At 41.2% G+C, this 16,773-nt stretch overlaps 1 protein-coding gene across 1 annotated transcript; it reads left to right on the top strand.

Annotated features, from left to right (window-relative positions):
- Positions 1 to 241: 241 nt before the first annotated feature.
- Positions 242 to 16,744, top strand: LOC134750855 (glucose-6-phosphate isomerase). Its single transcript, XM_063686089.1, has 12 exons — positions 242 to 462; positions 1,150 to 1,289; positions 3,375 to 3,543; positions 6,235 to 6,343; positions 7,208 to 7,372; positions 8,034 to 8,146; positions 9,022 to 9,148; positions 9,843 to 9,937; positions 10,651 to 10,809; positions 11,212 to 11,344; positions 14,903 to 15,044; positions 15,557 to 16,744. Exons 1-12 carry the CDS (start codon positions 332 to 334, stop codon positions 15,745 to 15,747), a joined length of 1,674 nt encoding a protein of 557 aa, XP_063542159.1. The 5' UTR covers positions 242 to 331; the 3' UTR covers positions 15,748 to 16,744.
- Positions 16,745 to 16,773: the final 29 nt, after the last annotated feature.

Genomic DNA, 16,773 nt, shown 5'->3' with positions numbered 1-16,773 from the left:
AAGGAATAGAATAGAATAGAATATTTATTGCTCTCATGTTGGTGTACAGGTCTTAAGGGGATGAGTGTAGTATTTTTGTTCTTACTTACTGACAAGATTTGCTTGACAACTATATTTTTATATACTTTTCATTCAATTATGCATCAATCATATCGAGGATAATAAAATTTATTTGCATAGAGATTAGAGAATAGTAGCAACGAAACGCAATTAACCTTCATACGTCATTGACATGTCAACACGACTTTCGTTATCACTGCTGATAGGACAACAGTTTCGGCCGCGCCGCTCTCTGATCGCCTGTGTACTTTCTCTTCATTCTCTTGCTACCATGGAGCCGAAAATCAGCCTCAAGGATGACCCGGCGTATCAAACTCTACAAAGTTTTTACTGTCTGAACCACGAGAAAATTAACATTCAACAGCTATTCCAACAAGACCCACAGCGGTTTGAAAAATTCAGGTAAGATAATGTTATTTATTTTAAAAAAGTTAGGTAAGGACTCATGCATGATTCGCCCTGAACCCTGAATGTCCTTGACAAATATTTGTTTTTTGAACATCCTCTTGTTTAACCTTCATACTTATGTGAAGTTGTATAACAGGAATTAGAAAAGCTATATTCTTATACAACTTTAGATATAAGTTCCTTCAACTTCGAAGGTCATAGCTTTCAAGTCAATGACAAGCTTTTCGTATCTCAAAATTGACCTTCGTTGCCCTCAATGAAACTGAATTGGTAAAATGGCTAAACATGGTGCAATGTACTTTGTACTGGACTCAATGATGTCTATTTTATTACATGCTATTAGAAATTAATTTCAGTTAAAAGAGAACTGTAACTATTGAACTTTAATGCTAATAATTAGATTCTGGTTTTAAGTTTAAATATAACTTTATGTTTTATAAAGTATAGCCAAATAAAAGTTATGTTTATTTATACAACAATATAAATCACAGTCATTTTTTTGTATTAAGTGGAATGTAAATTTAATCAATAATTTAATGGCCATAAACTGAGGGAATATTTCAATCTTATATCTGTTTACAGTTTTATTTCATAAGTAACTATTGTGGTAACCAAAGACAATATTAGGTATTATGAAATTCAGGCAGTTCTTTATTTATGCGTTATGCCATTTATTACCAGTCTCCGCCTGCCCACGCCCAATGATGGAGAGATCCTGCTCGACTACTCCAAGAACCGAGTGGACAATGCTGTCATGGCGCTCCTCTTGAACCTGGCCCGTACCCGCGGCGTGGAGAAGGCTCGAGATGCTATGTTTGCAGGTACACTATTCATCGTAAAATCTTATCCTCGTAACATCCTAAAGGAGCCCAGGGCTTACTAGTTTTTAGACAGCCACTGTCATAAAACTCCCTCTTTTTTGGTTAACCCACTTACCAGTTGGCGTGTTTTTTATTTTAATTTACGAGTCTACCCTAAAATGGTAACCAGATTCAGTAACCAGACTCGTAACTACAAATTAAAGTAACAAAAAACGTAACAAATTTTTAACTAAAGAAATCAAAGAGCCATCTTGACAGACAAGCCTTCTGTTAAATAAAATATATTCATCAGCAGAAAATGAGCGAAATCACATGTTAAATCTATAATATTAGTGGCTCTTTGAGCTGTACACCTCACAATTAGCTTACAAAATGAAAAAAAAAAAAAAATTAATACTTCATTGAGTCATTAATTAATTATCAAACCGAACTTACAATGGTCTTAAGCGCCATGGACCATACTGGCGCTTATGTCCTCTATGCAACTTTCCGCAATTTTGAACTGTTTCCAAAAAACGAAACAGAAAAATTCCTTCTAACTACCGAACCTGCTCACAAAATTTCACTAGAATCGGTTAAGAAATGCTACCTGCAGAGGAGAACATTTGGACATAAGAAAGCATTTTTTCCCAAGCTGAAACGAAGACCTTCGCTAACGCTCGGTCAATTAATGTAACAAAAAACTTAAGTAATTTTAACCAAAGAACCATCTTAACAATTCATTAATAGGAACATATACTGCAATATCAGTACCTTTGCAGATGACACTAAATTATTTGTCAACCCATTGCTTGACTATGACTTGCTACAAGACGACCTGAACAAAGTATGGAACTGGTCTAAAGAATGGCTCATAAATCTGAATTCTACAAAATGTACTGTTCTGCACATAGGTAAAAACAACCCTCATTACACATATAATATGCACAACACTCCCTTAAAAGCTGTCAAGGTACAAATCGATCTGGGAGTCAAAATCACTGAGGACTTGAAATGGGAAGAACATATAACTGCAATCGTGAAGAAAGCAAAGAGCCTTATCTACCTCATAAGAAAAGCTTTTGGGAATCTGACGCCGGATATGATGCTCAAAATTCACAAAACCTATGTTAGGCCTATATTGGAGTACGCATTTCAAGTATGGAGCCCTTATTTTATCAAGGAAATTGAGATGTTGGAGAAAATTCAACGTAGTTTCACCAAGATACCGAAGAAACTCAAAAACATGTCCTATGAAGAAAGACTACAATTCTTAAAGCTTACAACCTTGAAGGAGCGCAGAGAACGCGGAGATCTGATTGAGACATACAAAATACTAACCCAACACTACGACCTTAAAGATTTCCATAAGATGCTAGAACGCAATAGTAACAACCGTCTGAGAGGTCATCAGTATAAGCTGGTGTCTCACAGGTCCTGCAATAATCCTCATAGACACTTCTTTAGCAACAGAGTGGTCAACGCTTGGAACAAACTCCCAGGGGATGTAGTAGCGGCCCAAAGTGTCAATGAGTTTAAGAATAAATTAGATAAGCACAAAGCAAATTCTACTCAACACTGAGAACTTGGTTTATGACTCTGGATACAGGCATTATCAGTTGTTTAAACTGCCTGCCTGCATTACAAATAATAATAATAATATGTTAAATTCTTATAAGAATATTCAAATTTAGACCGCCTGTCGCGCTGACGTGACAACGCGTCCGAAACGAAATGATATCAAAATTCAATTGTTAATTTAAAATGCCAAGGTAATTTTATGGCAGGCAAATTTATACGTAAACCTAAACTACAGAATAAACCGTGCAGAAAATAAACTTCTACACAACCGAAGTTTGACAGCGATTCAGGGACGAATCATGCTGTCCCTTTCTTATGTATGGTACTATCCCCTTACGGCTATTTAGGGTTGTCAAAATTCAAGGCATTATCTTATATGTGGTCGTACACGCAAAGGGACGTCCCAACCCTAATAATTGCTCGGAGCAATGCTGAGCCGTTGAGCCGAACGGTGCCGAGAAAGCCCGAAAGAATCAGTTTCGCCCCCCTGCCTACCTACCTAAAACTAGAGATTCTTATTTTCAGGTGAAAAGATCAACTTCACCGAAAACCGTGCCGTGCTTCACATCGCCCTTCGTAACCGCAAGAATAGGCCCATCTTAGTCGATGGAGCCGATGTTACGCCAGACGTCAACGCAGTCTTGGCACATATGAAGGAGTTCTCGGGACAAGTCATCAGTGGGCAGTGGAAGGGGTAAGTTGTTTCTAGTTATTGAATTTCATGATAGATGTCGCTGTTCCGTCGTCGGCTGCATCGCGCTATTAAGATTTTTCTCAAGGCACAAGCCAAGGTTTGATGATTGTAATTGTACCCAAGTAGGTACAGTGAAGTCTTGGCTCATATGAAAGAGTTCAGTGGACAATGGAAGGGGTAAGTTACTGAATTTCATGATAGATGTCGCTGTTATGATATTTTTCTACAGACCTATATAAGGTAAAGTGAAGAATTTGATGATTGTACACTATTTAGAGTATTAAGTAGGCTTGGCTAGTAGGTGTAGTGCAGTGAAACATAAGCGACTCATTTTAGTCTGCGATAGATTAGATTAGATGATTTATTTCATGAAAGACAATTTACATAATAAGTTTGCATTAATGTCAAAAATATAAGAATTTCTATCATGATCGTCAAAATAAAAATAAAAATGAAAATAATAACAATACTAATGAAAATAAAATTATAGCTCCAATAAGGATTGTCAACATACCGTACCATACAAGGATACCGACGATGTTACGCCCGACGTCAATACCGTCTTGGCACATATCATCAGTGGAAAGTGGAAGGGGCAAAGAAGTAGTTTTGGTTCCCCAATTTGGTGGTAGACGTCGCTATTTTGTCGGCTGCATCGCGCTATTAATAAGCTAGAATTTCAAGTAAAATGGTCACAATGCTAGTGAGGGCTATTTAGTGAGAGAACCGAACCGACCTATTTTATACGCTAGTGGGCCTACCGCGAACCACGTTCGACGTGTTGCCTCTCTGTCGCACTTGTAAATTCGTACATAATTGTGACAGGGAGGCAACACGTCGAACGTGGTTCGCGGTAGGGCCTTAGACGTCAATGCGGTCATGAAGTTCACTAGACAAGTAATTAGTGGACAGTGTTAGGGACAGTTCCGTTTTGAAGAAGCTGTTTCGTCAACTGTATCGAGATCTATTAACCCTTATTTGCATGGTGATGGAAATTTCCATCGTTAGTTCATAACATTGATCTATAAATTAAAAGTTCTTTTGGAGGTGATTGAACTGTCAACTTTCAACACTCCATTTTCCGATTTTTAAACTTAATTAACGTAGTATTATAATTTACAAAAATTACATTTGTTTTAAGACAAAATGTCGGAAAACTTGGAAAAACCCAGAAACTGATGTAGTTTGTAGTATGTTCCAAAAAATTCCAAACAAAAAAAATCCTGACATCTGGTAACCCTAGTTGGGTCGCAGTCCGTCTGTATCGGCCAAGGGCCTGACACTCTTTGATAGAGAAAGATAGTCTTATTGCGATTCCTATTAGAGGAAAGAGAAAATAGTGGCATGCTTTGTCCTTATCAAGTTATCACCGACCGGGTGGCATCATAGGTAGGAGGCGATGGCGAAATACCGAAATTTATAAGAGTGAAAGAGAAAAAATCCTATGCTGCCCAAATTTTATATGAATATTCTTTCTCGTACCCCCGGTCGCTCGGTGGCGCGTCTATAACTACTTGTATACAGGGTGACCTTAGCCATTGGACAAACCCTGAAATCCCACGTAGGGTTACTGCTCAGGAATGCTCTAACGTTAGTATTTTTTAATTAGAACAAAAGATAAAAAAATAAATTTTCTAACAAAAATGTATTCCAATGATCGGCAACGAAAAGAAACATACTGTATTAATCACTGGCAGTGTTTTTGACAACTTGCTCGAAGATGTGCGGCAATGATGACATTTGTCAAAAGTCAGAATCTTACTAATGTCATAAATAAAAAGAGAATCAAAGGTTTCATACTATGTATTACCTCAGGAGCTATTAACACATACAGGCTGCTCCAAAGTAAAAAATCGTAATTTGTTAAATTTCTTCGTAACCGCTACGTTGGTTTTTATGATACTTGGTATACTGATTCTAAATACCCAAATGCATATGTACATTTCGGCTTTGTCAAATGGCTAAGGACATCCTGTATACTATGTCTATGGTATCCTGTATACTATGTCTATGGTATCGGCCCTAAGTGTCAGAACAGACTCGACCCATTTTAGTTGACGGCGCCGATGTCACTCTACACGTACCAATGCAGTCTTGGCACATACACAGTCATTTTGTTATGTCTGATCATACTCTGAGGGGTGAATATGTAGGTCATACTGAACAACTTTTACTATAGAGCCAACTTCGAAAATCGTAAAAAAAAACGGCCAAGTGCGAGTCGGACTCGCGCACGAAGGGTTCCGTACCATAACGCAAAAAACGGCAAAAAAATCACGTTTGTTGTATGGGAGCCCCACTTAAATATTTATTTCATTCTGTTTTTAGTGTTTGTTGTTATAGCGGCAACAGAAATACATCATCTGTGAAAATTTCAAGTGTCTAGCCATCACGGTTCATGAGATACAGCCTGGTGACAGACGGACAGACAGACAGCGGAGTCTTAGTAATAGGGTCCCGTTTCTACCCTTTGGGTACGGAACCCTAAAAATCAATAGAAAGTTGAAATACAAAATGTATAATAATGAGATAAGAGATATCATATCACATCCATGCACTTTAAGTTTCCTGTAAAATACACCAGTAAATTCATAAGAGCTAGTGCGAGATTTGTACTGAGCTGACAATTTTCGCCAGGTTTCTCGAAACCACTAACGACCTACCTATATTATGATGTATAATGTATAACAGATACACTGGCAAGGCGATCACCGACGTGGTCAACATTGGCATCGGCGGCTCGGACCTCGGCCCTCTCATGGTCACCGAAGCCCTGAAGCCCTACGCCAACCATCTTAAGGTACTACCTATAATGTGTTTCAAAGTAGAACCACTGAATAAGTTATTGCATGTTAGTTGTACCCTTGTGGACATCTGTTATTGGCTATGTTTTCTGTTCACTATGCTATGTATTACTTTTTGTATTGCTGTTAAACTTTTCCTCAAATAAAAAAATAAAAAAATAAATTTAATAAGCTACCTAATACTAAAGCACAGCATAGAAAGATAACACCATGGCAGACATTTGCATTTGCTACAAAAATGTTTGTTTATGGTAAAAGTGAAACATGATGAACTTTTTTGTCATACCTAACCACTTGACAGGAAAGAATAAGCGGGCATCTTGACAGAACGTGCAGAATGTGGAATGAGTTACCTCTGAGGTGTTTCCTTTGCGCTACGACATGGGATTCTTCAAGTAGTGACTATTCAGGGTTCTCAAGAGTCGATCACGTGGCTCCTCTGGTGTTGCTTAATTCCATACCGCTTCCTACCTGGCGTCTAGTCTGCTCTTTTGCTGACTCACATAAAAAAACGAATTTTTCAATTTGAAGAAAGCTTTTTAAAAACTTGCCATTCTTAGAGTGCGTTTGTATTACTTACATAATGTTCCGGATAAATAATAAGCTCCGGAAAAGTATTAATAATCCTAATAATAGATAGTATCCTAAAGTAAAACCACAGACGACTTCCCTTTTTTATTTCAACACACCGCGCACGGTTGTCAAAATTCATTATTGTATTATTTGGGATACCCTCCTCCAATTGAGGGGGGATTTAAATCTTCTCGGGGCAGATCGGCGTTCGGCGTTTGACGTTTATAAGCGCATTGTAATATGCCTACTTGAATAATAAACTATCTTTATCTTTACATTTCCAACAGGTCCACTTCGTATCGAACATCGATGGCACCCACCTGGCCGAGGTGCTTAAGCGCCTCAACCCCGAAACGGCGCTCTTCATCGTGGCCTCCAAAACCTTCACCACGCAGGAGACCATCACCAACGCCACCTCCGCCAAGAACTGGTTCCTCGAAAGCGCCAAAGACGTAAGTATACCTGTATACCTGACTTGCCTGCCTTTCAAGGTTCAGAGAGAGTTTCTCTAATACTACTTCCTGATGGAAACACATTGAAACTCAGCGGTAAACATGTGTGTGAGAGGGATGGACGTAATGCGACAAAGAAGACAGCAGGTGTTAGGTACGACCAATGACAGTGACGCCACTTTCAACTACTTTACGTTTTCAATATTGATACAGTAGTTTCATTCTGAATGTTGTCTATACCTTTCTGTATCTACTTTCCGATCTATTCGCCTACTGGCTATGACAAGGCTCCCCTCATTTATTTACGGCATCCAAGCCAATACACCGCGAAATTAAACATTACAAAAATAACAGTATACAAATCACATAAAATATAACAGGACAACATCAAACACGTACACAAGTACCTGACAGCCTGTCATCCATCGACTCGCAAAACCTTCTAGACATTCACGGCAAACAGTCGCCCATCTCCACGCAAACGAGTCACATTCAGGTGCCGATGTCAAGAGCGCATTGAGCAGAGACGGCGAATGCCTCCTCGTGTGCGACACCGCCAGCAGTCGGCGCCCACTCTCATGCAGCGAGCCTGAGCTCTCAAACTGACTCTGGGCACATCCGGAACATACAGTCACTATAGGCACAAATAATTTGTCCACAGCCGTCAGCGGTGGCCAAGCACTTCGTGGCCCTATCCACGAACGGTGAGAAAGTCACCGCCTTCGGCATCGACCCTAAGAACATGTTCGGATTCTGGGACTGGGTCGGCGGCAGGTAAGACATTCAATCAACTTGCCCACAAATAATAAATGGTTCCAACTGTCAAGAACCCATTAAATAGGATTGATAGTCTGTGGTTACTTATTTTACTCTCTGGTCTATGAGTCTGTTTCCACAGAAAAAAAAAAAACGGTAGAAGCGGACGAACCCTGGCCTTCCACAAACACAATGGTATAATGCTATAGACCTAGTTAAAAAGGGTTAAAAGGGTACATGTCTCGTGCTCACTAGGGCCACAGAATGGTAATCCGCGAAATTTAATAATAGCGTGCTCAGTGCTAACCTGTTATACTATACTAGCTTTTGCCCGCGACTTCGTCTGCGTGGACTAAGTAACAGCAGCTAAAGTAAGCATAGCGCCTGGAAAAATTCTCATAGCAATCATTCAATTTGAGCATATTATGCACACAAATTAGCAGGCACTTCATTAATTATCTCAATTCCACCCCGCTTTTTACTTTCTTAAGGGATGATTTTCGGGATAAAAACTATCCTATGTCCTTCTCAGGGACTCAACCTATCTCTATGCCAAATTTCATCTAAATCGATTCAGCGGTTTAAACGTGAAGAGGGAACACACAGACAGAAAGACAGACAGACAGACAGAAGTCTCATTTATAATATTAGTATGGATATCTGATTTGCTAGCAAGTTATTATTTCGCGCATTAGCAAAGTAACATTTTTGTCTTGTTCTAATGTAATACATCTAACTCAATACGTCTTACTTTTGAATATGCAATAGTATCTAGCGTGAAGTAGAAGTACCAAGCTTTTCCTTTGCATTTGCACCCGAAATTGCCATGATGTTTCGGAAAACTGGTTTTTCCGTATAAATCAAAATAAAAAAACCCTATAATTTTAATTTAGGTACTCTTTGTGGTCAGCGATCGGTCTATCTATCTCCCTCTACGTGGGCTACGATAACTTCGAGAAGCTTCTAGAAGGAGCCAGCTACATGGACGAGCATTTCTGCACCGCGCCGTTGGATAAGAATGTAAGTTATTTTCCCATTTTTAGGGTGCCGTACCCCAAAAGGAAAAAACGGAACCGTCCGTCCGTCTGTCTGTCAAGACCCTTATTCTCGGGAACGCCTGGAGGTATCGAGTTGAAATTAAAAGTATTAAAACCATATACCCAGGTCTACAGTCCCTAGTAGCTGTGAAAAAATCAAATTTCTAAGTTAACGTAAAAAAAAGATACGGCCGTTTATGCCGCAAAAACGTATATTTCGAAACTTTCAAGGAAATCAAAATTGATACGGTACTTCCCGTTGACCTAGAACTATGAAATTTGACAAGTCATACACTAAATACAGGGATAAATCTGAAAACTGTAAATTTGTATAAAAAAAAATTGTTAAATTTGTACGGAACCCTCGGTGGGCGAGTCCGACTCGCACCTGGCAGGTTTTTTATTTACTTTAAGCCACAATTTTTTAGCAAACACAGTATAGTGTCCGGGTGAATTTTTTTATGGCATTTGCCTTTTCAAACGTTTAAATATTCAATATCAAAACGAAAACTCAAATTTTGCTTAATGAGAATGAGACGCAAATACACATTGGACCAATAAATTGGACAGGTGGTATACCACCCTTAGCCCCCTCTCAAAGACCTTATATAAAGTTGTCTAACGCTAAGTTTCCACTCAGTTTTCACCCTAAAATTTTTTTGTTGTTTGGTTAACAGGCGCCCGTAATACTGGCGCTGCTGGGTATATGGTATAGCAACTTCCACGGCGCCGAGACTCACGCCCTTCTGCCCTACGATCAGTATTTACACAGGTAACTACTTTTTTAGGGTTCCGTACCCAAAGGGTAAAAACGGGACCCTATTACTAATACTCCGCTGTCCGTCACCAGGCATATCTCATGAACCATGAATTTTACCCATTTCCCGGTTTCCAATGAAGCTGAAAATTTGTATTCATATCTAAGTTAGGTGACAATGCAATATCATACCATCATCATGGTATATGATACCATCGAGCTGATCTGATGATGGAGGCAGGAGGTTGCCATAGAAACTCTGTGATAAAACAACGCAACCTAATTGTGTTTGGGGTTATTAGAATTGTCTTGTTGATTGTGTTTGCTTGTGGAAAGAAAAGTGCAGTCAGCGATAAAAGCTTGTACAGATGTAGTGCATAATTGAGTCGCTTAACTTCAAACTCAGGTAAATCCATCTGTCAGATTATGCGATTTTGGTATTAAGAAAAGGTCATAGGGTAGATATTTGCTGAGAGGGTCGAATGGATTCGTAATGGTAATCGTTACGTCACAATCTAAAATAAGCCAAAAATATCCTTAAATTTTGGAAACAGAACAGACAGCTTTTTTTTTGTTACTATGCCATTTTTTTTAATAAGGATTGCACGCATAAAATCGTTACGCAGAGGCAATAGAGGTCCTTTTTTTACTCGAGTTAACAATTTTAATAACGTCTGTTAGTTCACATCATTATAAATAATTACATTCAAAAACTTATTTTTCATCAGATTCGCGGCTTACTTCCAACAAGGCGACATGGAAAGCAACGGCAAATACGTAACACGGAGCGGACAACAAGTCAACTACTCCACCGGCCCCATCGTGTGGGGAGAACCGGGGACAAATGGACAGCACGCGTTTTACCAGCTTATACATCAAGGCACTAGGTAAGATACGAGAATGGGCCTGATATAGAACCATGAGACACTCCTCTAGGTAAGATATAAAAAGGGACCCAATATATAACTCTGAGGCACTCCTATAGGACAGATATAAGAATGCAACCAATATAAAACCCCGAGGTACTCCTAAACTAAAACAAATTAACTACTCCACCGGGAGAACCGGGCACCCACGGACAGCATGCGTTCTATTCAGGGCACTAGGTAAGGTACCTAAGACATAAAAAAACACCTTTTTTCTTTCTTCTTTCTTAATACAGAACCCTGAGGCACTTCTAGGGCACTAAGTAAGATATATGAGTGGACCCAATATAGAACCCTAATGTAACCCGTGCTAGGAAAAGTAGGGAATTATGAATAACAAAATAACATTGAATATTTTATCAGATTGATCCCCTGCGATTTCATCGCCCCAGCGCAGACCCACAACCCGATCGCCGGCGGGCAACACCACAAGATCTTGCTGGCAAACTTCTTGGCCCAAACCGAGGCGCTCATGAAGGGCAAGACAGCGGAAGAGGTACTTACCATCAAAGTTTATATTAATTAATAAAACCAATTTAAATAATCTTCAACTATAAAATACTCTGTTCATAAGACATTATTATGTGCCATCATTGTATACGCATCGCAGGCGAAGGCGCCCTGTATATAAGAGCTTCGCCCGACCTGTTAGTGTGACGGGCATCGCGAGCGCCCTGTATGTAAGTGCGCGCGAAGCGCGCAGAATGTCGGGCTTCGCCCGACCTGTTAGTGTGACGGGCATCGCGAGCGCCCTGTATGTAAGTGCGCGAGCCCGACCTGTTAGTGTGACGGGCGCCGCCAGCGCCCTGTATGTAAGTGCGCGCGAAGCGCGCAGAATGTCGGGCTTCGCCCGACCTGTTAAAGTGACGGGCGCCGCAGGCGCCCTGTATGTAAGTGCGCGCGAAACGCGCAGAATGTCGGGCTTGGCCCGACCTGTTAGTGTGACGGGCACCGTGAGTGCCCTGTATGTAAGTGCGCGCGAAGCGCGCAGAATGTCGGGCTTCGCCCGACTTTTTAGTGTGACGGGCGCCGCGGGCGCCCTGTATGTAAGTGCGCGCGAAGCGCGCAGAATGTCGGGCTTCGCCCGACCTGTTAAAGTGACGGGCGCCGCAGGCGCCCTGTATGTAAGTGCGCGCGAAACGCGCAGAATGTCGGGCTTGGCCCGACCTGTTAGTGTGACGGGCACCGTGAGTGCCCTGTATGTAAGTGCGCGCGAAGCGCGCAGAATGTCGGGCTTCGCCCGACTTTTTAGTGTGACGGGCGCCGCGGGCGCCCTGTATGTAAGTGCGCGCGAAGCGCGCAGAATGTTGGGCTTCGCCCGACCTGTTAAAGTGACGGGCGCCGCAGGCGCCCTGTATGTAAGTGCGCGCGAATCGCGCAGAATGTCGGGCTTGGCCCGACCTGTTAGTGTGACGGGCACCGTGAGTGCCCTGTATGTAAGTGCGCGCGAAGCGCGCAGAATGTCGGGCTTCGCCCGACTTTTTAGTGTGACGGGCGCCGCGGGCGCCCTGTATGTAAGTGCGCGAGCCCGACCTGTTAGTGTGACGGGCGCCGCCAGCGCCCTGTATGTAAGTGCGCGCGAAGCGCGCAGAATGTCGGGCTTCGCCCGACCTGTTAAAGTGACGGGCGCCGCAGGCGCCCTATATGTAAGTGCGCGCGAAGCGCGCAGAATGTCGGGCTTTGCCCGACCTGTTAGTGTGACGGGCGCCCTGTATGTAAGTGCGCGCGAAGCGCGCAGAATGTCGGGCTTCGCCCGACCTGTTAGTGTGACGGGCGCCGCTAGCGCCCTGTATGTAAGTGCGCGCGAAGCGCGCAGAATGTCGGGCTTCGCCCGACCTGTTAAAGTGACGGGCGCCGCAGGCGCCCTGTATGTAAGTGCGCGCGAAACGCGCAGAATGTCGGGCTTTGCCCGACCTGTTAGTGTGACGGGCACCGTGAGTGCCCTGTATGTAAGTGCGCGCGAAGCGCGCAGAATGTCGGGCTTCGCCCGACTTTTTAGTGTGACGGGCGCCGCGGGCGCCCTGTATGTAAGTGCGCGCGAAACGCGCAGAATGTCGGGCTTCGCCCGACCTGTTAGTGTGACGGGCGCCCTGCATGTAAGTGCGCGCGAAGCGCGCAGAATGTCGGGCTTCGCCCGACCTTTTAGTGTGACGGGCGCCGCGGGCGCCCTGTATGTAAGTGCGCGCGAAGCGCGCAGAATGTCGGGCTTCGCCCGACCTGTTAGTGTGACGGGCGCCGCAGGTGCTCTTTAAGCGTCGTGCGAGCCTTTTATATGCCAGCGGCCCGCGGCCGGAGTCCACAATCCACCTCCCCGACCATCCTCCCTAGATAATGACTCGGAGGTATATATACGCGACCGGAAAAATTTCGATAGCGCGATGTAGAACATTCCAAATTCGAAAATTTACTGACGGCTATTTTTGAATTCTATAGTTATGCTTTACTCAGTAAAATAAAATTTGTCAAAGGACTATCTCATTTCAAACATAGACAGAGAGAGAATCATACTATGTCTGTCTGTCCGTCACTAGTACTAGCACCCAAAAGAAAAGGATGAGTATAGTTTTTTTTGTTCTTATTTACTGCCAATTTGGTTTGACCAACTATAACCATTGTATTGTTTTTTTTTAACAAAAACTATAGCTGGTCTAACCAAATTGTCAGTAAATAAGAACAAAAAAACTATACTCATCCTTTTCTTTTGAGTGCTACTAATGTAAGAAAAAGATAGTATGATTCTTTCAGTCTATGTTTCAAATGAGACAGTCCTTTGACAAACTATATATCAGTGGACCGGAAGAGTCCCCTTAACACGGAATTCTGAAATCAAAATAGAACGAAACGGTCGCCATCTTGATTTTCTTTATTTTCGACCCCATCTTGATGAAAATCGATATCTGAGGACCCGAGAGGCCCCTTAACACAATTCTGAAGTCAAAATTAAACAAAACGGTCGCCATTTTGTATTTCTTTATTTTTGACTCGATCTTGATGAAAATCGATATCTGAGGACCCGAGAGGCCCCTTAAGACAATTCTGAAGTCGAAATTGAACAAAACGGTCGCCATCTTGAATTTCTTTATTTTCAACCCGATCTTGATAAAAATTGATATCTAAGGATCCGAGAGGCCCCTTGACACGAATCTGAAATCGAAATTGAACGGAACGGTCGCCATCTTGATTTTCTTTATTTTCGACCCGATCTTGATGAAAATCGATATCTGAGGATCCGAGAGGCCCCTTAACACGAATCTGAAGTCGAAATTGAACGGAACGGTCGCCATATTGGTTTTCTTTATTTTCAACCCGATCTTTATGAAAATCGATATCTAAAGATCCGAGAGGCCCCTTCACACGAATCTGAAGTCGAAATGGAACGAAACGGTCGCCATCTTGATTTTCTTTATTATCAACCCGATCTTAATCAAAATCGATATCAGAGGATCCGAGAGGCCCCTTAACACGAATCTGAAGTCAAAATTGAAATCTTAACGTAAAACGAAACTGACCTCATTCGTATTAAGGTCAAACGATAATAAAGAAGTTCGGTCAGAAATCAGAAAGTGGCCTTATAGTGACTATGTTTCTGAAAATCGTTATTTTAAACTACTATTTTATGAATATGAACAAATATTGTATCAATGGCTATATAGTTTAATATTTATTTAAAAAAATTCAATTATAAAGCGGCAATTTACTTATTTTATTAAATTAGGAGATATACTTACCTAGTTTCAGTTTCGTTCTAAAGGTACGAATAATAAAGGTTTCTATGCACCCTAAATAGGTTTTTGGGTGAAATAGGTATAAGCAAATGGTAAGTAGGTATTGGTTATTTATTCCTTAATGCCCTGTTTTTCTTTCACTAATGAAGTGCCGACTAATCGGCCAGTTTTGCCGACTAGTCGCCGACTACAAATGAGGCCGAATAATCGGTTTTCCCAACTAGTCGGTAGGTCGGTACATTCATCTCCATATTTTGAAATCGGTTGGATAATATAAAAATAAAACTATTAAGTAGGCACTGGACGTTAATTAATTATCTTGTTCACAGGCTAAGGCAGAGTTAGAGAAGTCCGGCATGGCCCCAGAAGCTGTGGCGAAGATTCTCCCCCACAAGGTGTTCAAGGGCAACCGCCCCACCAACTCCATCGTCGTGAAGAAAGTCACGCCCTTCGTTCTCGGAGCTCTCATTGGTGAGTCTAATAATTGCAAAATGTTATACTCCCTTCTAGGAAACCAACTCCTAAGTACACGCAAATCGCAGCAGACGCAACTCACGCAAACATACAAAAGTACCGACCATTGTTGTTTGTTTATGTGCGTAACTTATTTATTGAAGCTAATTGTTTTTTTTCCATCATTATTGTCATCTTTACTAGTTGTCTAGTTCAATACCCGGGGTTCGCTTAGCAAATTCCAAGAATAAAAACGAGTACCTATTGCGTGTGCGTGTGAATTTAAATCTATTGTTTTAAATGTCAAGGTCACTTTTTCAATGATCAAATTTGACAGGCCGCATATGAGGGGTTAGTATAGGAAACCAGACCTAGAGTACTCTAATTTTAACATATTTTAAATATTTTACGGGTAGCATTATGCCGCATAACTGTCTGCAAAGTCCTCCTATTTTCGGTATAAGTAAATGAGGTGTTCCAAACGGCCGTCGTGTTATTGAGTCTCACATTAATTTCTCTGTACCTTCCAGCCATGTACGAACACAAGATCTTCACGCAGGGCGTGATCTGGGACATTAACTCCTTCGACCAGTGGGGCGTGGAGCTCGGCAAGCAACTGGCCAAGGCCATCGAACCAGAACTGGCTGACTCTAAGCCTGTCACGTCACATGACGCGTCCACCAACGGCCTCATCAACTTCTTGAAGCAGAACTTCGCTTAGAAGTATGTACATCGAAACTTGCTATGTCTATCTACATCAGACAGAAAAAACCTTGACATTTGAAGTCCCGTTTCTTGCAGGAATAACAATCGGAATTCTATTCTAAATCTATTTACTCTAAATTTAAAACTCAAGGTCACGTTTTGGCTGGCAATTTTAGATCCCTGGGACTTAGCGGTTCTATAATATCAGCTTCAGCGCTCCTTAACCTTTTGAACGCCAAAAACACCTAAAGGCGTCATTACTAATCGTGCCCACAGCGCCATAAGTGTTATGGCGCACGCTGTCATAGTAACCTTAATACTTTCAAGTAAGGTTTACATTAGCTCGCTTGGGCTCGTGACCTTGGCGTGTGAGTGACTTTTTTGTTTATAACTTAAAGCGTTCAAAGGATAATAAAATGTCTACAACATAATTTATAGACAGTAATTAAAATACTCTATCTAAATGTAATAGAGCTAATTATCTATTGTTCTCTCAAATAAATCCACTTCCGGCTGGGCATGTTTCACGAAAATTTGTATCTTATAAAAATGACTGAGTCCCTTTCTAAAAGAACTTGGAGAAAAACTATTCCGCTAGCTAGTGCTATTTATAAGTTAGAAGTTTTGTGAAACTGGTCTCTGTTGGTACCCACTATGGAATAAATATGTACTTATAGCTTGTTTATGGTACAAGCAGCAATTATAGTTATATTATCTATACATTCTTGTCTAAGAGTAGGTGTTGCATTCAATATTTTGCACTTACTGCCATTTTGCTTTTCCCAAAAAATGTAAGTATATTTTTGTTTTGAAACTATTTATTTTTGTGAATGTCTTTACTAAATATATTTTTCTGTTTCTTTTATTGCTTCAATGAAGTATTACGTAGTAGCTGTTAAGTATAACTGTATGTATGACACTATAACAGATCTAAATATATTTTAATGTATGGCATATCTAGAATGATGCTTAGTTTGATGTATGTTGATGTTGATATAATTAAATCGCTGTTTTAAGATTTTTTATTTCTTTTTATTATCCA

Source organism: Cydia strobilella, chromosome 21 (assembly GCF_947568885.1).
Source record: "Cydia strobilella chromosome 21, ilCydStro3.1, whole genome shotgun sequence".
NCBI classification, from domain to species: domain Eukaryota; kingdom Metazoa; phylum Arthropoda; class Insecta; order Lepidoptera; family Tortricidae; genus Cydia; species Cydia strobilella.
This window is presented reverse-complemented; position numbering and strand designations above follow the sequence as displayed.

Excerpts from the sequence above, each read along its gene's own strand:
- LOC134750855 (XM_063686089.1), top strand. The coding sequence starts at position 332 with ATGGAGCCGAAAATCAGCCTCAAGGATGACCCGGCGTATCAAACTCTA. Across the intron at positions 11,345-14,902 it reads AGGGCAAGACAGCGGAAGAG|GCTAAGGCAGAGTTAGAGAA; the intron begins GTACTTACCATC and ends TCTTGTTCACAG. Across the intron at positions 15,045-15,556 it reads CGTTCTCGGAGCTCTCATTG|CCATGTACGAACACAAGATC; the intron begins GTGAGTCTAATA and ends TGTACCTTCCAG.